The sequence below is a fragment of the Aplosporella prunicola genome (assembly GCF_010093885.1).
Source record: "Aplosporella prunicola CBS 121167 unplaced genomic scaffold K452scaffold_42, whole genome shotgun sequence".
NCBI lineage: Eukaryota > Fungi > Ascomycota > Dothideomycetes > Botryosphaeriales > Aplosporellaceae > Aplosporella > Aplosporella prunicola.
This window is the reverse complement of record NW_022983570.1, coordinates 55,252-68,947: the sequence shown is the minus strand read 5'-3', so window position 1 is coordinate 68,947 and position 13,696 is coordinate 55,252. Positions and strand designations below refer to the sequence as shown.

At 48.4% G+C, this 13,696-nt stretch overlaps 3 protein-coding genes and 1 non-coding gene across 4 annotated transcripts; 2 read left to right on the top strand and 2 right to left on the bottom strand.

Moving 5' to 3' along the window:
- Window positions 1-718: 718 nt before the first annotated feature.
- Window positions 719-4,202, bottom strand: K452DRAFT_302586 (uncharacterized protein; the record flags this gene model as incomplete). The annotated part of the gene is made up of 6 exons (XM_033542613.1): window positions 719-1,135; window positions 1,221-1,302; window positions 1,351-3,045; window positions 3,108-4,010; window positions 4,073-4,145; window positions 4,196-4,202. The coding sequence occupies 6 exons, from the start codon at window positions 4,200-4,202 to the stop codon at window positions 719-721; spliced, it is 3,177 nt and encodes a 1,058-aa protein (XP_033392359.1).
- A 3,743-nt stretch (window positions 4,203-7,945) lies between these two features.
- Window positions 7,946-9,170, top strand: K452DRAFT_362400 (uncharacterized protein; the record flags this gene model as incomplete). The annotated part of the gene is made up of 3 exons (XM_033546496.1): window positions 7,946-8,077; window positions 8,128-8,314; window positions 8,403-9,170. The coding sequence occupies 3 exons, from the start codon at window positions 7,946-7,948 to the stop codon at window positions 8,987-8,989; spliced, it is 906 nt and encodes a 301-aa protein (XP_033392358.1). The 3' UTR covers window positions 8,990-9,170.
- A 996-nt stretch (window positions 9,171-10,166) lies between these two features.
- K452DRAFT_t154 lies at window positions 10,167-10,263 on the bottom strand. The gene has a single exon. It is a non-coding gene; the product is annotated as a tRNA-Lys (tRNA).
- A 1,395-nt stretch (window positions 10,264-11,658) lies between these two features.
- Window positions 11,659-13,308, top strand: K452DRAFT_302584 (uncharacterized protein; the record flags this gene model as incomplete). Its single annotated transcript, XM_033542612.1, has 4 exons — window positions 11,659-11,671; window positions 11,720-11,867; window positions 11,923-13,236; window positions 13,290-13,308. The coding sequence occupies 4 exons, from the start codon at window positions 11,659-11,661 to the stop codon at window positions 13,306-13,308; spliced, it is 1,494 nt and encodes a 497-aa protein (XP_033392357.1).
- Window positions 13,309-13,696: the final 388 nt, after the last annotated feature.

Sequence of the window (13,696 nt, the reverse complement as noted above, 5' to 3'; positions counted from 1 at the left end):
CTATCAAGCAGTTTTACAAGAGTACTGCCTTCTTATGTATGCGAAGTACTTCTTTGGTGGTTATAAGTTGCTACAGCGCTACGCTTGGTTGCTACTGGGTATTTAGGAAATAGGATAATTAGATGTGTTTTAGAAAAGCATAGAGTACAATGATAAAAAGACAAGGAGTAAGTTATATATACGAAAGCACTTCCTACCCTTTGCACTTCAGGCTCCCTTGAACAGCACAGAAAGCTACAGCGTCACCATAAAACAAACATCTCTCACGATAGAAGAAGCAATTCATCAGAATACAAAACAACTAAACCTCTTCCTATCACCTTGCGTTGGAGCATTAGAAGGCCCAGAGACTAGATTCTAGAACCCCTAGCGTGTTGTCCTAAATCAAATGTATGGACGCTCCTTTGTTTCCGCTTTATATCAGGTATTTGAACCTTTGAAGGAAGACAAGTTGTTTTGTGCATAAAGCATTTCATTGGATTTACTACTCTCTACCTCTGACCGTTTGAGTGCGCAAACCTATACTGAAAGCAAAGGCAACTGTAATTTTGCCCTTTGTTAAGGTGCCTACTAGCCTGCTTTTGGCTCAGGTACCCTCAGTGTTGCCAGAGTTGGTGTCCTCGCCGTCATCCCCTGCACTGGTATTCTCACCATAGACTCAACTGCATTCCTCAATGGGTGAAAAGGCAAATAGGTAGTTTTCCCACCAATCGGTCTCCTAGAGGTTGTCTTCTTCTTCAAGGTACCATGGTAAAGGATGGGGAGCTGGGTTCACGGAAACCATCCGTATAAGATCGTTGTTGCGAAGGGACGCCTTGTATTCGAGGATTGCACAAACACGCGTACGGTTCCACATCTTACGTTCGTTTTGGCGCCCCTCCATTGGTCCGCCTACCATTATGAAAGCCTTCAACGCACGCGTGAAAGCCACACACGCGCGCTGTTCTTCAGCCATAAAGCCGACGTCAATGGGACGATCAGCTTCCGTATTCACGAGGTCGAGGAACACGATATCTCCTTGGATTCCATGAGCTGAATCTACCGTGTAGATGCGCGGTAACATGGACATATTAAGCTCCATGCCAGGATAGTCGACTTGGAACTTCCGGATAAATCCAGCTACAAGCTCTTTACGCTGTTGACCGTACGGCGTCAAAATCAGTATTTTCTTCCAAGTTCCGGCTTTTGTAATGATCTTGTAGCTTGTCGACAGCATCTACGATCCATGCCACGTGCTCAAGGTTGGCCCTTGAGCGCGACAGCTTCGACTTGAGTACCTTGGAGTTTATGATTTCAACATAACTAAAGGCTGTTAGCGGCACTCGATGCTTGATGGTAGTGAGTACTTACTGTAGACGGGCCTTGTTATCGGGTTCACTATGATCAAGCCCGATAATGTCTTTGAGAATGGTAGCTACCGCAGGCTTGAGGTAGTTGTTGTGAATGGTGGATTGATCTGAAATCATCTTGTTGCCGTAAAATCTCTCATTGGGATACGCGAAGATAGTAGGGTGCATGCGAAACTGGCGGGTAAAGGTGATGTAAGGGAAACCACCAGCAATCAGTCGAGCCATCAAAGAAAGTTCGCCTCTCGCCCTGAATTCGTTGAAGTTGCCAATAGAGAAGTGGAGGGATATTCCCTGCTGTATGTCACCAAACAGATGCATCGCGACGACGGTTTTGTCAGATGCTGCAAGAGCAAAGTAGCTGTCCACTTCGCGATCTCTGCCCGCTTCATCTATCATGACAGCGAGACCTCTGGATTCTCTGCCGACGTTCTGACAAATAAGTTTTGATCCAGCATTGGTGGTGGTCGTGATCAGCACCTTGGCGTGTGCGAGAATATTTGCCATGACTATCTCTTTTGACTGGTTAAATCTGGCTTTATCCTCGTAGTTCCAGTGTTTGAATGATTTATCAACTGCTGGGTCCTGAAGGCGCACCAGGAAGCCTCGGAGTTCCTCGGCCATGTTGAAATTTGCGCCATGGGGCTCCCCTTTCTCGTTACTGTATTGTGTGATCACAGTAAGGGATCGGTCCATACACCTGCGGACTGTGACAGATGATAACTCGTTATCAAGGGCCGGGCGAGGGAGCTTCCCTTTGGATGCCTTCATGAGCGCGATGAGGCTTATCGTTGTGATATCTTCGATGGTATCCTGGATAGCTGATTCATCGGTGTTATGCATCAAGGCCATCACGGAAGTATCAAGCCCATTTGAGATTGAGCTCGCAAGGACTCTGATGGGCTCCACGTCAGTGATAAATTTCGAAGTAAGTTCATCGGCAATTTGGTCCGCGGCGGTGTTGTTTGGGGCGGTAATCAGAGTTGCGATGCCAGCATCGCCATACATTTGTGCCAGTATGGCAGCAAAGCGCGTCTTCCCGGTCCCACTAGGGGACTGCATAATCTGCATTTTTGCCCTCATTGACTTGACACCTTGGATGGTTGCTAGTTGATTGCTGTCCAAGTTGGTGAACTTGACGACTCTGTGCATAGCACCCCGTAACGCCTTGTCAGCCTCATCGTTGGGGACATTGGCCAGTTCAAATGCATTCGTAGATGGCAACGACTCCGGAGATTGGTTGAGTAAAAGAGGCCAAAGGTCTCGCTTGCCGTGCTGGAGGTCCCAGATAGTATGCGTGATACTAATGCGGCGCTTGTAAGTGGTATCAGCGCTAACGACCTTAAGCCTCATAGGCTTGTATTCCACCCGGTCGATTTGAGTATAATCAACTGCGGAGCCATGGAAATAGCCAACGTCCTTGTTTTTGCATACAAGGATGAGGTCTGCGGGAACCCCAAGACTGAACACGTTCTCAACGACGAGAAACTTGGCAGACTGTTCAAACTTGGCCTGCTTGTTGCTTTTCCAGTACACGAGCACGTCTGCTCTATGCTCGAGAAGAATCCGTGCATCACGGATCTTGTCACGATTGCCTAGATTCACCAGTGCGAGGACATTAGCGCCATACGAAATGAACCGAGCTTGATGTTCTGCAGTTTCAAATTGCTTGTGGAAAAGAAGACCCTCCTGGTGCTCTCTGTAAGGTAATGTTAGCAATGAACAATCATTTATTTGTAGCAAACAAGTCGTAGAACTTACGCATCAACATCATATGAAAGCTGAACTTCTGCCTCCAATGGATCCACAAACTCATTGAAGGCCCTGATAGGTATGTGCGGTGAACCATCTTTCAGACGATGGAAGACTCTCTTCATAGCATTGGGCATTGCCTGCGCACATCCGTTGACACGCAAGTAAGGTGCGTATAAAGGTTTGTTTCTGCACGAGAGCGTTCCAAACTCGTCAAAAAACCTCTTAATGTCAATCGTGTTACCGTTAGAGAAGGATGTTATGTCCTGCTTAGACAAAATGACTCTCAATTTCACGGTCTTAGTTGAAGGGAGTGCCAACTCGCGAAGACAGGCGAGCAGATCAAGCTCTTCTTGAACAAGTTCAACATCGTGTGGAGGACCCAGGTTAGATGTCACACCAAAGGTGCAAGTGAACTCCAGGTCGAAGTAGGCATTGTTGACAATCTCGCCTGCATGGACATTAGAGATGCCGGCATGACCGACATTCCACTCGTACCCATAGTCTCCACTAGCCTTTGATCTAGTTGTTGTAGTGTAGACTGCGCCAATAAACCAGCGTATGTGTCCAATGTGTATGCGATCCACGGAGCCATCCGTTTCACGATGGGTCTGACAGGTTAACTGAAAGGAGGGGGAGAGCTCTGTGCTGCCCACAGATAACGTCAAGCTTGAGGAGTTGCTGTTCCCGAGGTAACCAAATGGGTAAATAGGGCTCAATGTCTTGCCATCGGTACCGGTGATTAACTGTGCTTGGTGCCGCAATCCGTTGCGTATTTTGAGCCAGCCGGCCCTGTCATTCCTGCGGGGTATGTTCAATTCGGCTAGGGTGGACTTCTCCGTTACCGAATTGCCCGTGGCATCGATGTTTGGAAGAGCATATCCATCGTCAATGGTTGCCGGATCGATACCACTGACGCGGACCGGCATCATCTAGAAATTGATGTCAGTGGACTGGCTATGTTGAAACCTCACTTGCCAAGGTCCTTACCACCAGCGCCAGGGTCACCAGGCGAGCTCGGGTCGTCAATAGGCTTGTTGACAAGCGCTTTTGGCATGTCAGTGTGGAGGCATGGTTGCTCGTTTTCGGATACCTACTGCTCATATTTGCACGTCAGTGCTGTCGAATGATTGAAGTGCGGCGTGGGTGGTGGTGGAGTGTGATGAGGAAACGTCGAGAGATGGAGGTGAAACTGTGGAAAGAATAACTGCGAGAAGCAGAAGAACGGAGGTGTCTAAATGACTGCGCTAGCCTGATCGGTCAAGTAACACACCGACTAGGTAACAAGTGAAAAAGTCCAAGCAGCGGAAAACCCATTTTCACGAAAAGTGTGAAAGGTCAAAGTAGATGGAGGATAAACAAACCCATGCACAGGGCGGGTAGAAAGCCGGGGAGAGATGTATGTCTGCTATCCTCCCGGGGCTCCAGTTAGATGTCTTTCTCACTATATAGATGTTAAACATGTATAGGTATGTAACTTACTATTATACCCTTCTGCCTTCGCATCCTCATGCCCCTTTTAATGCACGGAAGTGTAAGAGTCGAAACTACCACTAATTACAGAAGGAGTACTTCGCAGGTATAGCAGACTTGGTTTGATGGATGCTTAGAGAGAGGACAAGCAGTCAGAATTATGAGCAAATTATCTGGCTGGGGCTTTCGGGTAATACTCCGGGCGGGCATCTTTGGTCCCGCTCAAGATAAGTTCTTGCCTATCGCTCTTTCCGGTGTATGCCGCATCCTACGATGCATCAACTGAGAAACCACGGTATGATGTACGAGACCGTCGTCACCAAGATTCAGACGAACTTGCACGTCCACCACGTCCAAAAGCTCATCGGGCTTCCCCAGGTCCAGGTTCCCAAGTCTTGCATCAAGAATGCAAAGAGATTGGTCCAAACATTGGTATTTATTGATACTGACGCTCGTCCTGACTGGAATGTGAAGCCTGTCATCAGTACCGTAAACCGATATCCATCATCACCACGTAGTCCGGCGCTGAAAGTAAAAAGGCGGAAAATTTATTCAAAGGAGCTGGCAAATCGCACCTTGAACGAAGTTCCTCTGATGTCGATTCCAAGAATTCCTTCATGGCGATTTCTGAAATGCCATTGCATATGGACGAGAATCCGCTGATGTGTTGTACACCGGCCATGTAGAGAGGGAGAGGCCTTTAAGCAAACACTGTGGAGCGGGCATGAGGCCTTGGTAATTACGTCATGCCGCATCCTCCCTTTCAAGCGGACATGGAAACATCCGTTGTCTGCCGTCATTCATACCTGCAGAGTCGCGGCATCGTGCCTACTCAGAGCGACAAAGGAGCCCAGTCTCTGGCTGAGGAGGGCACTACAGGTTGCTCTGAGTTTACTACCAACCCAGCCAATCATACGGGCTGATTTAGTTGTAAGGATACGGGAGCGATGGCGGAGCAAAGAGGCTTGAATGAGTAGATACCAGCGCTTGCACGAAGGTGCGCATGGTGTTGATGAGACGTTGTGGGTCCGTGCAATCGAGGTGTGAGTAGCGCGCAGGGTTAGTCAGCACTGCGGCGACCACGTCTGTTGCGTAGGTATCGCTCAGCTCCTCGAGCCATGAGCATGTTCCAGCAGCACTCAACTGGCTGGAAAGACATTGAGAAGGAGAAAGCCGAGGAGATGACTCCTATCAGGCCACCGCATCCCCCTACCGAAGTAGCCATGCCACGGCCAGCGCGACCTTCCCCTCACCCTTCAGTCACGTCGTTGAAACTTGTTACCACCATCTCTTTACGATTTCGCTCTATGTCACCTGCCTAGCATCATTGTACTGAGTAGATGAGAAACAGATATTAAAGCCCAAGCGTCTTCGAGCTCAATGGTATCGCGGCAGTGAGGGCATTCCCTCGTAGCCCTTTTGTACTGAACTATCTCCGTGCAATTCAATGGACCTGAAAATATGATTGCAAGATAACGTCCATGTTTCTTGCTGGAGTAGGGCATTTTGGCATATGTTGCAAGCATCCAGTGTCGGCATGGCGCAGCTAGCATCTGGGGTGCAGCGCCGGCACCGTCACAGCACGTGCCTTGGTGCACGGACCATCGACGACGCTTGATATCTTGGACCGCGACTCAACTCTCCTCTTCTCTTCTTCACCCTCGGGTCACAACCCTTCGGGACCTGGTTGCAGGCGCCCACTTCTTGCTTTTTGAGCTCTGCTTGGCAGATGTCTCATAACCAACCAAGCCGAAATGATTAGCTTCACGTAGGCATGACAACGCTCTCAAGCAGCATTGCGCCCGCCAACCTTGGCAACTGGGACATCGCTGTTTCCATGGAGCATCAACTTCGTCCGCTCAAGCAGTATTGCACCCGCCAACTTTGGCAACTGGGATAGCATCGCTGCTTCCATGGAGCAATAACTTCATCCGCAAATTTTGCTCACGGCTTACCTCGTGGTATGTACAGTCGGCTACATAAAATGAAGAGCCGGGGCAAGCGAGCGACCGGGGTCAACACCCACTGCAGCTATTTCAACCGGCGATTTCTCCATAACCTTCTCCTTCAGACACATAAAATGGGTCGGGTTTACAAAACAGACAGGCGAGAATGGCCTGTGAACGAAATTCAAGCCATGTAGCTTTTGTTCAAGCACGGAGTCTCCACTCAAAAAATTCGAGCAGAATTCGGCATCCTAAAGTCGTTACTGAACACGATTCTTCGCAAGTGCAGGAACAACAATTGGACTGCTATCAGTAAGTAAAAGCGTCCTGGGCGACCTACGAAGCTAGACGAGCGAGCTAAACGACGTTTTATTCGAATTATTGCGAATAATCCATTCGAATCAATCGCCTGCCTGGCAACGCCTAGCAAGGTCGGATCTCGCATTCATATCAACACAGCACGAAAAATACTGGCTAAGCATGAGGTCTACGCTTTTAGGCCACGCAAGAAACCCTATTTAACCTAGAAATATAAGGAGGCACGGCTTCGTTTCGCACGAAAATAGGTGAATCTAAAGGAGGAGGATCTTCGCCTAATTTGCTTTTCTGACGAATCAACCTTCGAGATCGGTCTTGATATAATTCACAACTACGTCCGTCGCTAAAAAGGCTAGGCCTATGAGAGTCGCTTTCTTAAGCCTACCTTTAAGTCTAGCCGGTCCTCTGTCGGTGTCTGGGCGGTAATTTCGCTTGGAGAGAAAGGCGACATGGTTATTCTTACGAAGGGACAGCGCATAAATTCGACTATCTACTATAGAGACATCCTAAATAGCCCTGCCTTCTCTTTTTACGAAAAAATTACTAATCTTTACGGAGACGCTGTCTGGCAGGAGGACGGTGCGAGATATCACACGTCTAAGATATCTACAGCTTTCCGCTCGGCTCTTCTCATATAGATACTCGACTGGCCAGCGCAGTCGCCTGATCTAAATCCGATTGAGAACGTATGGCGAATTATCAAGGCTCGCATTTGCCAGCGCAGACACCGAATAAATTCGATCCAGGAGATAGAGATAGTGCTGAAGCAGGAGTGGGACAGGTTGACTCCTACAGACTGGAGAAGGTGTATTTTAAACTGGCAGGACCGCTGCAGAGCGGTGATCAAGGCGAAGGGAGGATCAACTCGGTACTGAAAGTATCTCTACTGGATTCTCCAGTGTCTGTTGCATAAAATTCGAATTTCTTAAATGTCCTGGTGTTGAATTGATCGCTGAATGGGTGCTTCTTCGCAGCAGGGTAGTTGACTCAGGGTGAGCAGGGACCGGGGTGGCTCTTCATTTTGTGTAGCCGACTGTACATCTCACTGTACGGTGGGCGCATTTCGTGTCGCTTGGTGAAGTCACCCATTTACTGCTGCCCAAATGGACAATGTTCGCCCTCTCTGAAAATCCTCGCACTGACTCTTCTTTCCTTTTAGATTCCTTCTTTCAACTCACAATCTCTCCGCTCGCTAGACCCCAGTCCCTCGTCTTAAACTCGTTTTCTGTCTTCACAGTCAAGGTAAGCCTCATCTTCGCTCTGTTCTTGTTCAACTCTAACGGTCAATGTAGCCACCTGTACAGAAGACCGTCGACTCTTTCCTTGCGCGAAAGCATGTTATCGAAAAGGAACATGACGTACATGAAGGCCAGCCTTGTGAGAAGCGACTTCGCCGAGAGCCCCCTCAATGGCGCTTCGACCGACCGTTAGTTCCTCCCAAAAAGGGCAAGCTTGCCGTTTTCTACCGCCCAGTGCTCCGTAAGGACGACGGTTGTTGGACAGAGATCCCTGACGACTTGAGACCCGCGCGACCTATCTATCATTCGCCATCCCATGACCGCTCCAGAGACAAATGTCTACAACTGTCAAACCAGTCAGAGGAGACGTGAAAAAGTCAAGATGATGTCTGCCGGGTACACGTATTCACAGGCGGCTTGGTATTCGCTACGGATTCAAGCTCCCGAGACTTTTGCTTCGCACAAGACCAAGTTCGCTTCCAAGAGTTCTTCCTCCCGTAAACATTCTGTCACTAAAACATCTGCCACCGGCAATTTTTTCAATGTCTTTAAGGCCACTGCCAACGTCAAGGTATCCGCCACTCCCGAGGCGCCTGCCGATAACAAGCTGTCAGTTACTCTCAATACACCAGCTGAAGTCATCAAACTCACTGAGCAAGATGACAACGATGAGACAGAAAGCTCTGCCAGTCAACGCTTGATGACGATGGACATTCATGACATAATCCATCCACCCAAGGATGACGAACCAGAAAGCTCTGTCAGCCAACACTTGTCAACTGCTTGTCGCGACACCGGGGACCTTCATGACAAAAATACACAGACGACAAGAGCAAGTTCCTTCCGCCAACCCTTGACTAAGGATGTAGTTCTATCCAGGAAGTCATGTCTATCCGAAGGAGGCCAGGACTGTTAGGACACCGCTTACTCACTGCAAATGTTTGGTCCGATCAGAAGCATTGGCCTTCCCAACGAGACTCGAAAACCTACATGTATCCTAGGCAAGTTCACTCGGTCATGGTACATCGCTCACAACCAGAATACTAGGATGGCGGAATGGTCTCGTAGCATAGTTACTGAAGGGTTGGGGTCACAAGCAAGCGATATCAATGACAAGGATTCATTTTTGCCGTTACTAAATACAAGTCCTGTTACTTCAATACGTGCTTAGCTTGGTGATTGCGCATACGTTTTCGGGTTATACTACAGTTACAGGGATAGGTATCGTCGCATCCCCACAGCGCATGGTACTCCGCCGAAGTGAAAATATGTCAAGTCGCTTCGAATTCATTTAGATACTAATCCTGCCACCTTATCTATATGCTCCTGGAAGAAGATTAAACCGCTCCCCATGGGTCATTCCTTACACAGGCTTAGCGCTTGCATTTGTAGCTAGTATTGTTCCTCATGAGGGCATGTGAATTGAAACAATATCTCCCCCTTTGACTGTTGTAGTAGCTAGACGAATGCATTTCATACGGGTCTGATTAAGACTCTCCTCTCTCCGCAAGGAACACAATGCTCTGCAGTTCAAAGTAGCCTTTTACCTTCAGTTTGTCGGATGCATAGATTGCTTAAGACCTCTAGCTCCTCGGCACATAGAACAAGGCAGGCGCCAGCCCGCCCGACCCCACATACGCATAACGAGTAGTTTCAAAAGTATCTCTAAAATTTTGCCTCTCATATAGCAGCGGGTCGACGCCCCCAATGCGGGCACAATGGTGCCTTCTTCCTAGCCATGTGCCAGCACGGCTCCCCAAAAGTACGGTGCTGTCTAGACATGTCCGGCTTCCTGCATCAATCCTTAAGAACCTGACCACTGCGATAACCACACGAAGTTCTCATCCTGCACTATCCGCATTCTATTTGTCCTGTCCCTACTTCATGTATCTCGACACGGTGCGGGTAGATAACAGAGCACGGGGTGCTCGGTGGGGTGGTGGTAGAGCCGGCGTTGAGGTTAGCGAGTGGATCGCAAAACCTTCCACGCTTCCATTTCGCACCACCCTTGAAAGCCTCCCCCCACTGCAAAAGACAATTTTCTAAATTTTTTCGTTCGCAGAAAAATTAATTGCAAAAGAAAAAAAACGAGACGCCCGACGTGAGGCTCGAACTCACAACCTTGAGATCCCTTGAAACCCTGTTTAGGGTTTAAAAGTCTCACGCGCTGACCAATTGTGCCAGCCGGGCAGCTGTCTCATTGTTGTGATTGGCAAACAAAATTTGCGGAATATAAAGAGACTATGCTGACTGACCGAAGAGATGCCGGCATTGAGAAAACACGATCTGGCAGGCTGACCAGCCACCTAGTATGAGGTAGGTGCAGGTGGGCAGGTCGACGGCCCTCAAACCCAGAATTCCAATGTGTGAGTCCAAGCCTCAAACTAGGAAGCTCATTCTTTGCTCCCTTGCATGCGGGCAACTTTGTGAAGAGTTGGAGCTGTTTATCAAAGCACCTGGGCTCAGTGAGAGTTTGGCGTTCACGTGATACTGTACGCACACGTCGCTTCAGCCCTTACACTAAGTTAACCGCACTACACCCTTCTCAAGACGACCTTCATGTTGACCCTTGAAGCCTCGGCGAAAAGCCATCTTATATCTCCAGTGATTCGCCGGCGATTACATGCCTTAAGCCTATCCGACAGCGATTACGCCCTCGAAGCAACTTACATGCGCCGACAGAGCGCTCCCTCAAACATGTTCCTGAGCTACGATTGGTCGCCAACAAGAGCCGACACTCGATGTCATGTAATTAAACAAGGTTGTTGTTACGAGCACAGCATCCAGTCTAAGAAGTTATTACTTACTTCTAATAGTTACTTAGCGCGTAAGGCTCTTAGAATTGTAGTAAAGTTATAAGGGATCTTAAATTATATATTTAAACCCCTTATTAAGCGCAATATTCTTTTTCCTTTTTAGTGCCTTTTTCCCTAGATGAAAAAGTAGAAACAACTACATTTTGTAATAGCGGATGTTTTTAAGGGTAGCACGAAATAGACGCGTGGAAGAAGATTTAGAGCGGTCTACGATTAAGGCCAAGTACTCCTACCTTTGCGATCGTTATGTTCAGCCTAGCAAACCACGACTTACTTTTTTCGATACTATTGAACACTATAGCAAACTTCATTGCTTACTATCACTACACTAACTTTCAGTCCCGTTTTATAGCAGGGTTTTCAAATTAGAAGCTGTGGCTCGTGGATCAAAACTGATGTATTTGTTGTAGTAACTACTTATAATGATTGATTAGTAGTGCAGTGAATTTTACAAGTAGATTCAACAGCTGAAGGGTAGCTGCCCATGAGCCATGCTGCATGCGACTGCCTCATAGGGATTCAGCATGGGCCCTTTCAACAGCCTAAGGCCTCACAGGCACCGACGCTCAGCTCGCACCTCCCCCTTTCTCCTTCATAGGCTCTGTGCTACCAAACTCTGCACGTCGCAATTACACCGTTTCACTCTCGCGCTCTAAATCGGTCAATACTGTCTCACGTACGCTACACGCTGCCGTAAAGTCATCTTTCTACTCAATGCTCTCGAAGCCGGATCACTCAAAAACGGTGTGAAGCGATACGCCCAATCCTGATGGATCCTGACAGTAAGGTGCTCGCCAGTGATCCTCGAGTTCTTGCCTGACTACCCACAGTTATCGAAGAGCTAGACAAGATCAAGGACTGGGCGCCACAGAAATGTCCCGGCACCGACCTGTTATGCGGTATCTGGGCGTCAGCCGGTGTCATTGCGCACGCTGAGCAGCCGAGCCTCAAGAACCACAAGCTACTCAAGTACAACCAGTAGGTGATTTATCAGAAACGTCGGAGGTGGTTATTACTGACAAGCCATGTTCAGGTTCGTTGCCTTCACTTCTCTTCGTGACCTCTTCGGCGGAAGTGCCTACCGGGACGCCGTCGAAAACCTTGGCCTTAGTGGTGACGAGAAAAGCGAGCTGCTTTCAATAGAATTTCTCAGCGACGATCAAATCATATTGCTCATAGAGCTTTACCGTCAAAAAGTCGAACAACTTCCCAAGGACTTCCGCGTCGGTATTCGCCACTACCTTGAACCTGAATCTGCACATCCGTTCTCATACTTGGCGAAGTCTGAACCTCAACGCGCTCCGATTTACTGGTTTATGAATCGGTGGGGAGTTCATTGGGAGCCAATCACTCCAGTCCTCAACTCGGTCGACATCTCCGAAGATGGACGTGCCCTTGACCTCGACGAGGAAGACCCTTGCAAGACCGGCGCTGAACCTATCATTTCTTACGACCCATTACCTAATCTAGTTGGCATTGATGCTGTGACCATGGGCAAAATCACCGAGGAGACTCGTCTCATGGCTTTGAACATCCCGGACTCGAAAGACAAATCGGCCTGGTCAGCTACTCGAGATATTCATCACCACAAATGCCAAATTATCTCAGGCCATGACCCTAAGGGTCCGGTACCTACATGTCCTGCCGGAAGCACCAGAGATAACAAGTCCATAAACTTGTCAATTGCTTTTGGATCACTGGAACTGAACCTGTATATCCAGCTGAAGATCATGACGTACCGTACAATTCCATCTGCAGAGGCCACATTGTTGCATTCAGGTACGGTGAGGTTTCCGTTCGGAAGGCTCTACAGGCAGAAAGATGGTTCTATCGAGGCTAGAGACAACAACACTGGAAAGTACGAGACCATACGTGGTTGCTTAGGAGTCAGCATTGGTCCACTTCAGGACAACAAATCGATCACGGTCAAATTCACTGCGAACTTCGGAGCCATGGATCATCTCAATGTCTCTCCGAGCATCCGCTCTGAAATGTTCGAGAAGGAGTTGCAGCTCATCAGTTTTCTTCCACGACTCACGCGTCCTCGCTGTCCCATTGATGTGACTCTCAGGGTTTTTCTCACCGAAAAAGAGAGAGGTACACTAAACATGGGTCGGGTCCCAGATTTCATCACTTTACTCAAATATATAAATGATTTTCCGGCCATGCACGAGCCCCCCTACAAACCATACCTTCGGGAGTCTGGGTTCCCGGAAACATCTGCCAACCTCATGAAGCCAATCTTCCATAGGCTTAATCATGGCTCACCGCACATGCCAGTGAAAGTGTTCAATCAGTTTCTAGACCCGATCGAGGCAGAGGTCCACCTGGCTTTTGATGTAGACACGTGAGTAGTATATTTGATCCAGTCAACAACATTTCACTGACATGGGTCTCCAGCGAGCACGTAGAACAATAGATACTCCTAGGGAAGTTTGAGAAGACTAGCCATAACGCTCTGTTTGTCGTAAACGGGCCCGAAATCTTAGCTCTGATCACGCTCTGGAATCGTGAGAAGAGGCTTGGTCAACACCGTCGACTACAAAGTGGCACTGAGGTCATTTTGACATGGAATCAGTCTCGGTGCATGACGCCAGTGGAAAAGAAATGCCGTTTTCGAGTTGCTAACGATACTGTTGGCTTCGATGATGCTGATATATTGCTCGTAAGCAAGGCCAAGAGTCTAGATTTTTTTAGACCATTCGCCGTTCAACCTCACCAACGGTCACGCGCTAAGTCGGTCGACGTTATCTTAAGGTTTGTCGAAAATGATGTCACCTACCGCCGGCGTATAACAGCCACTAGTA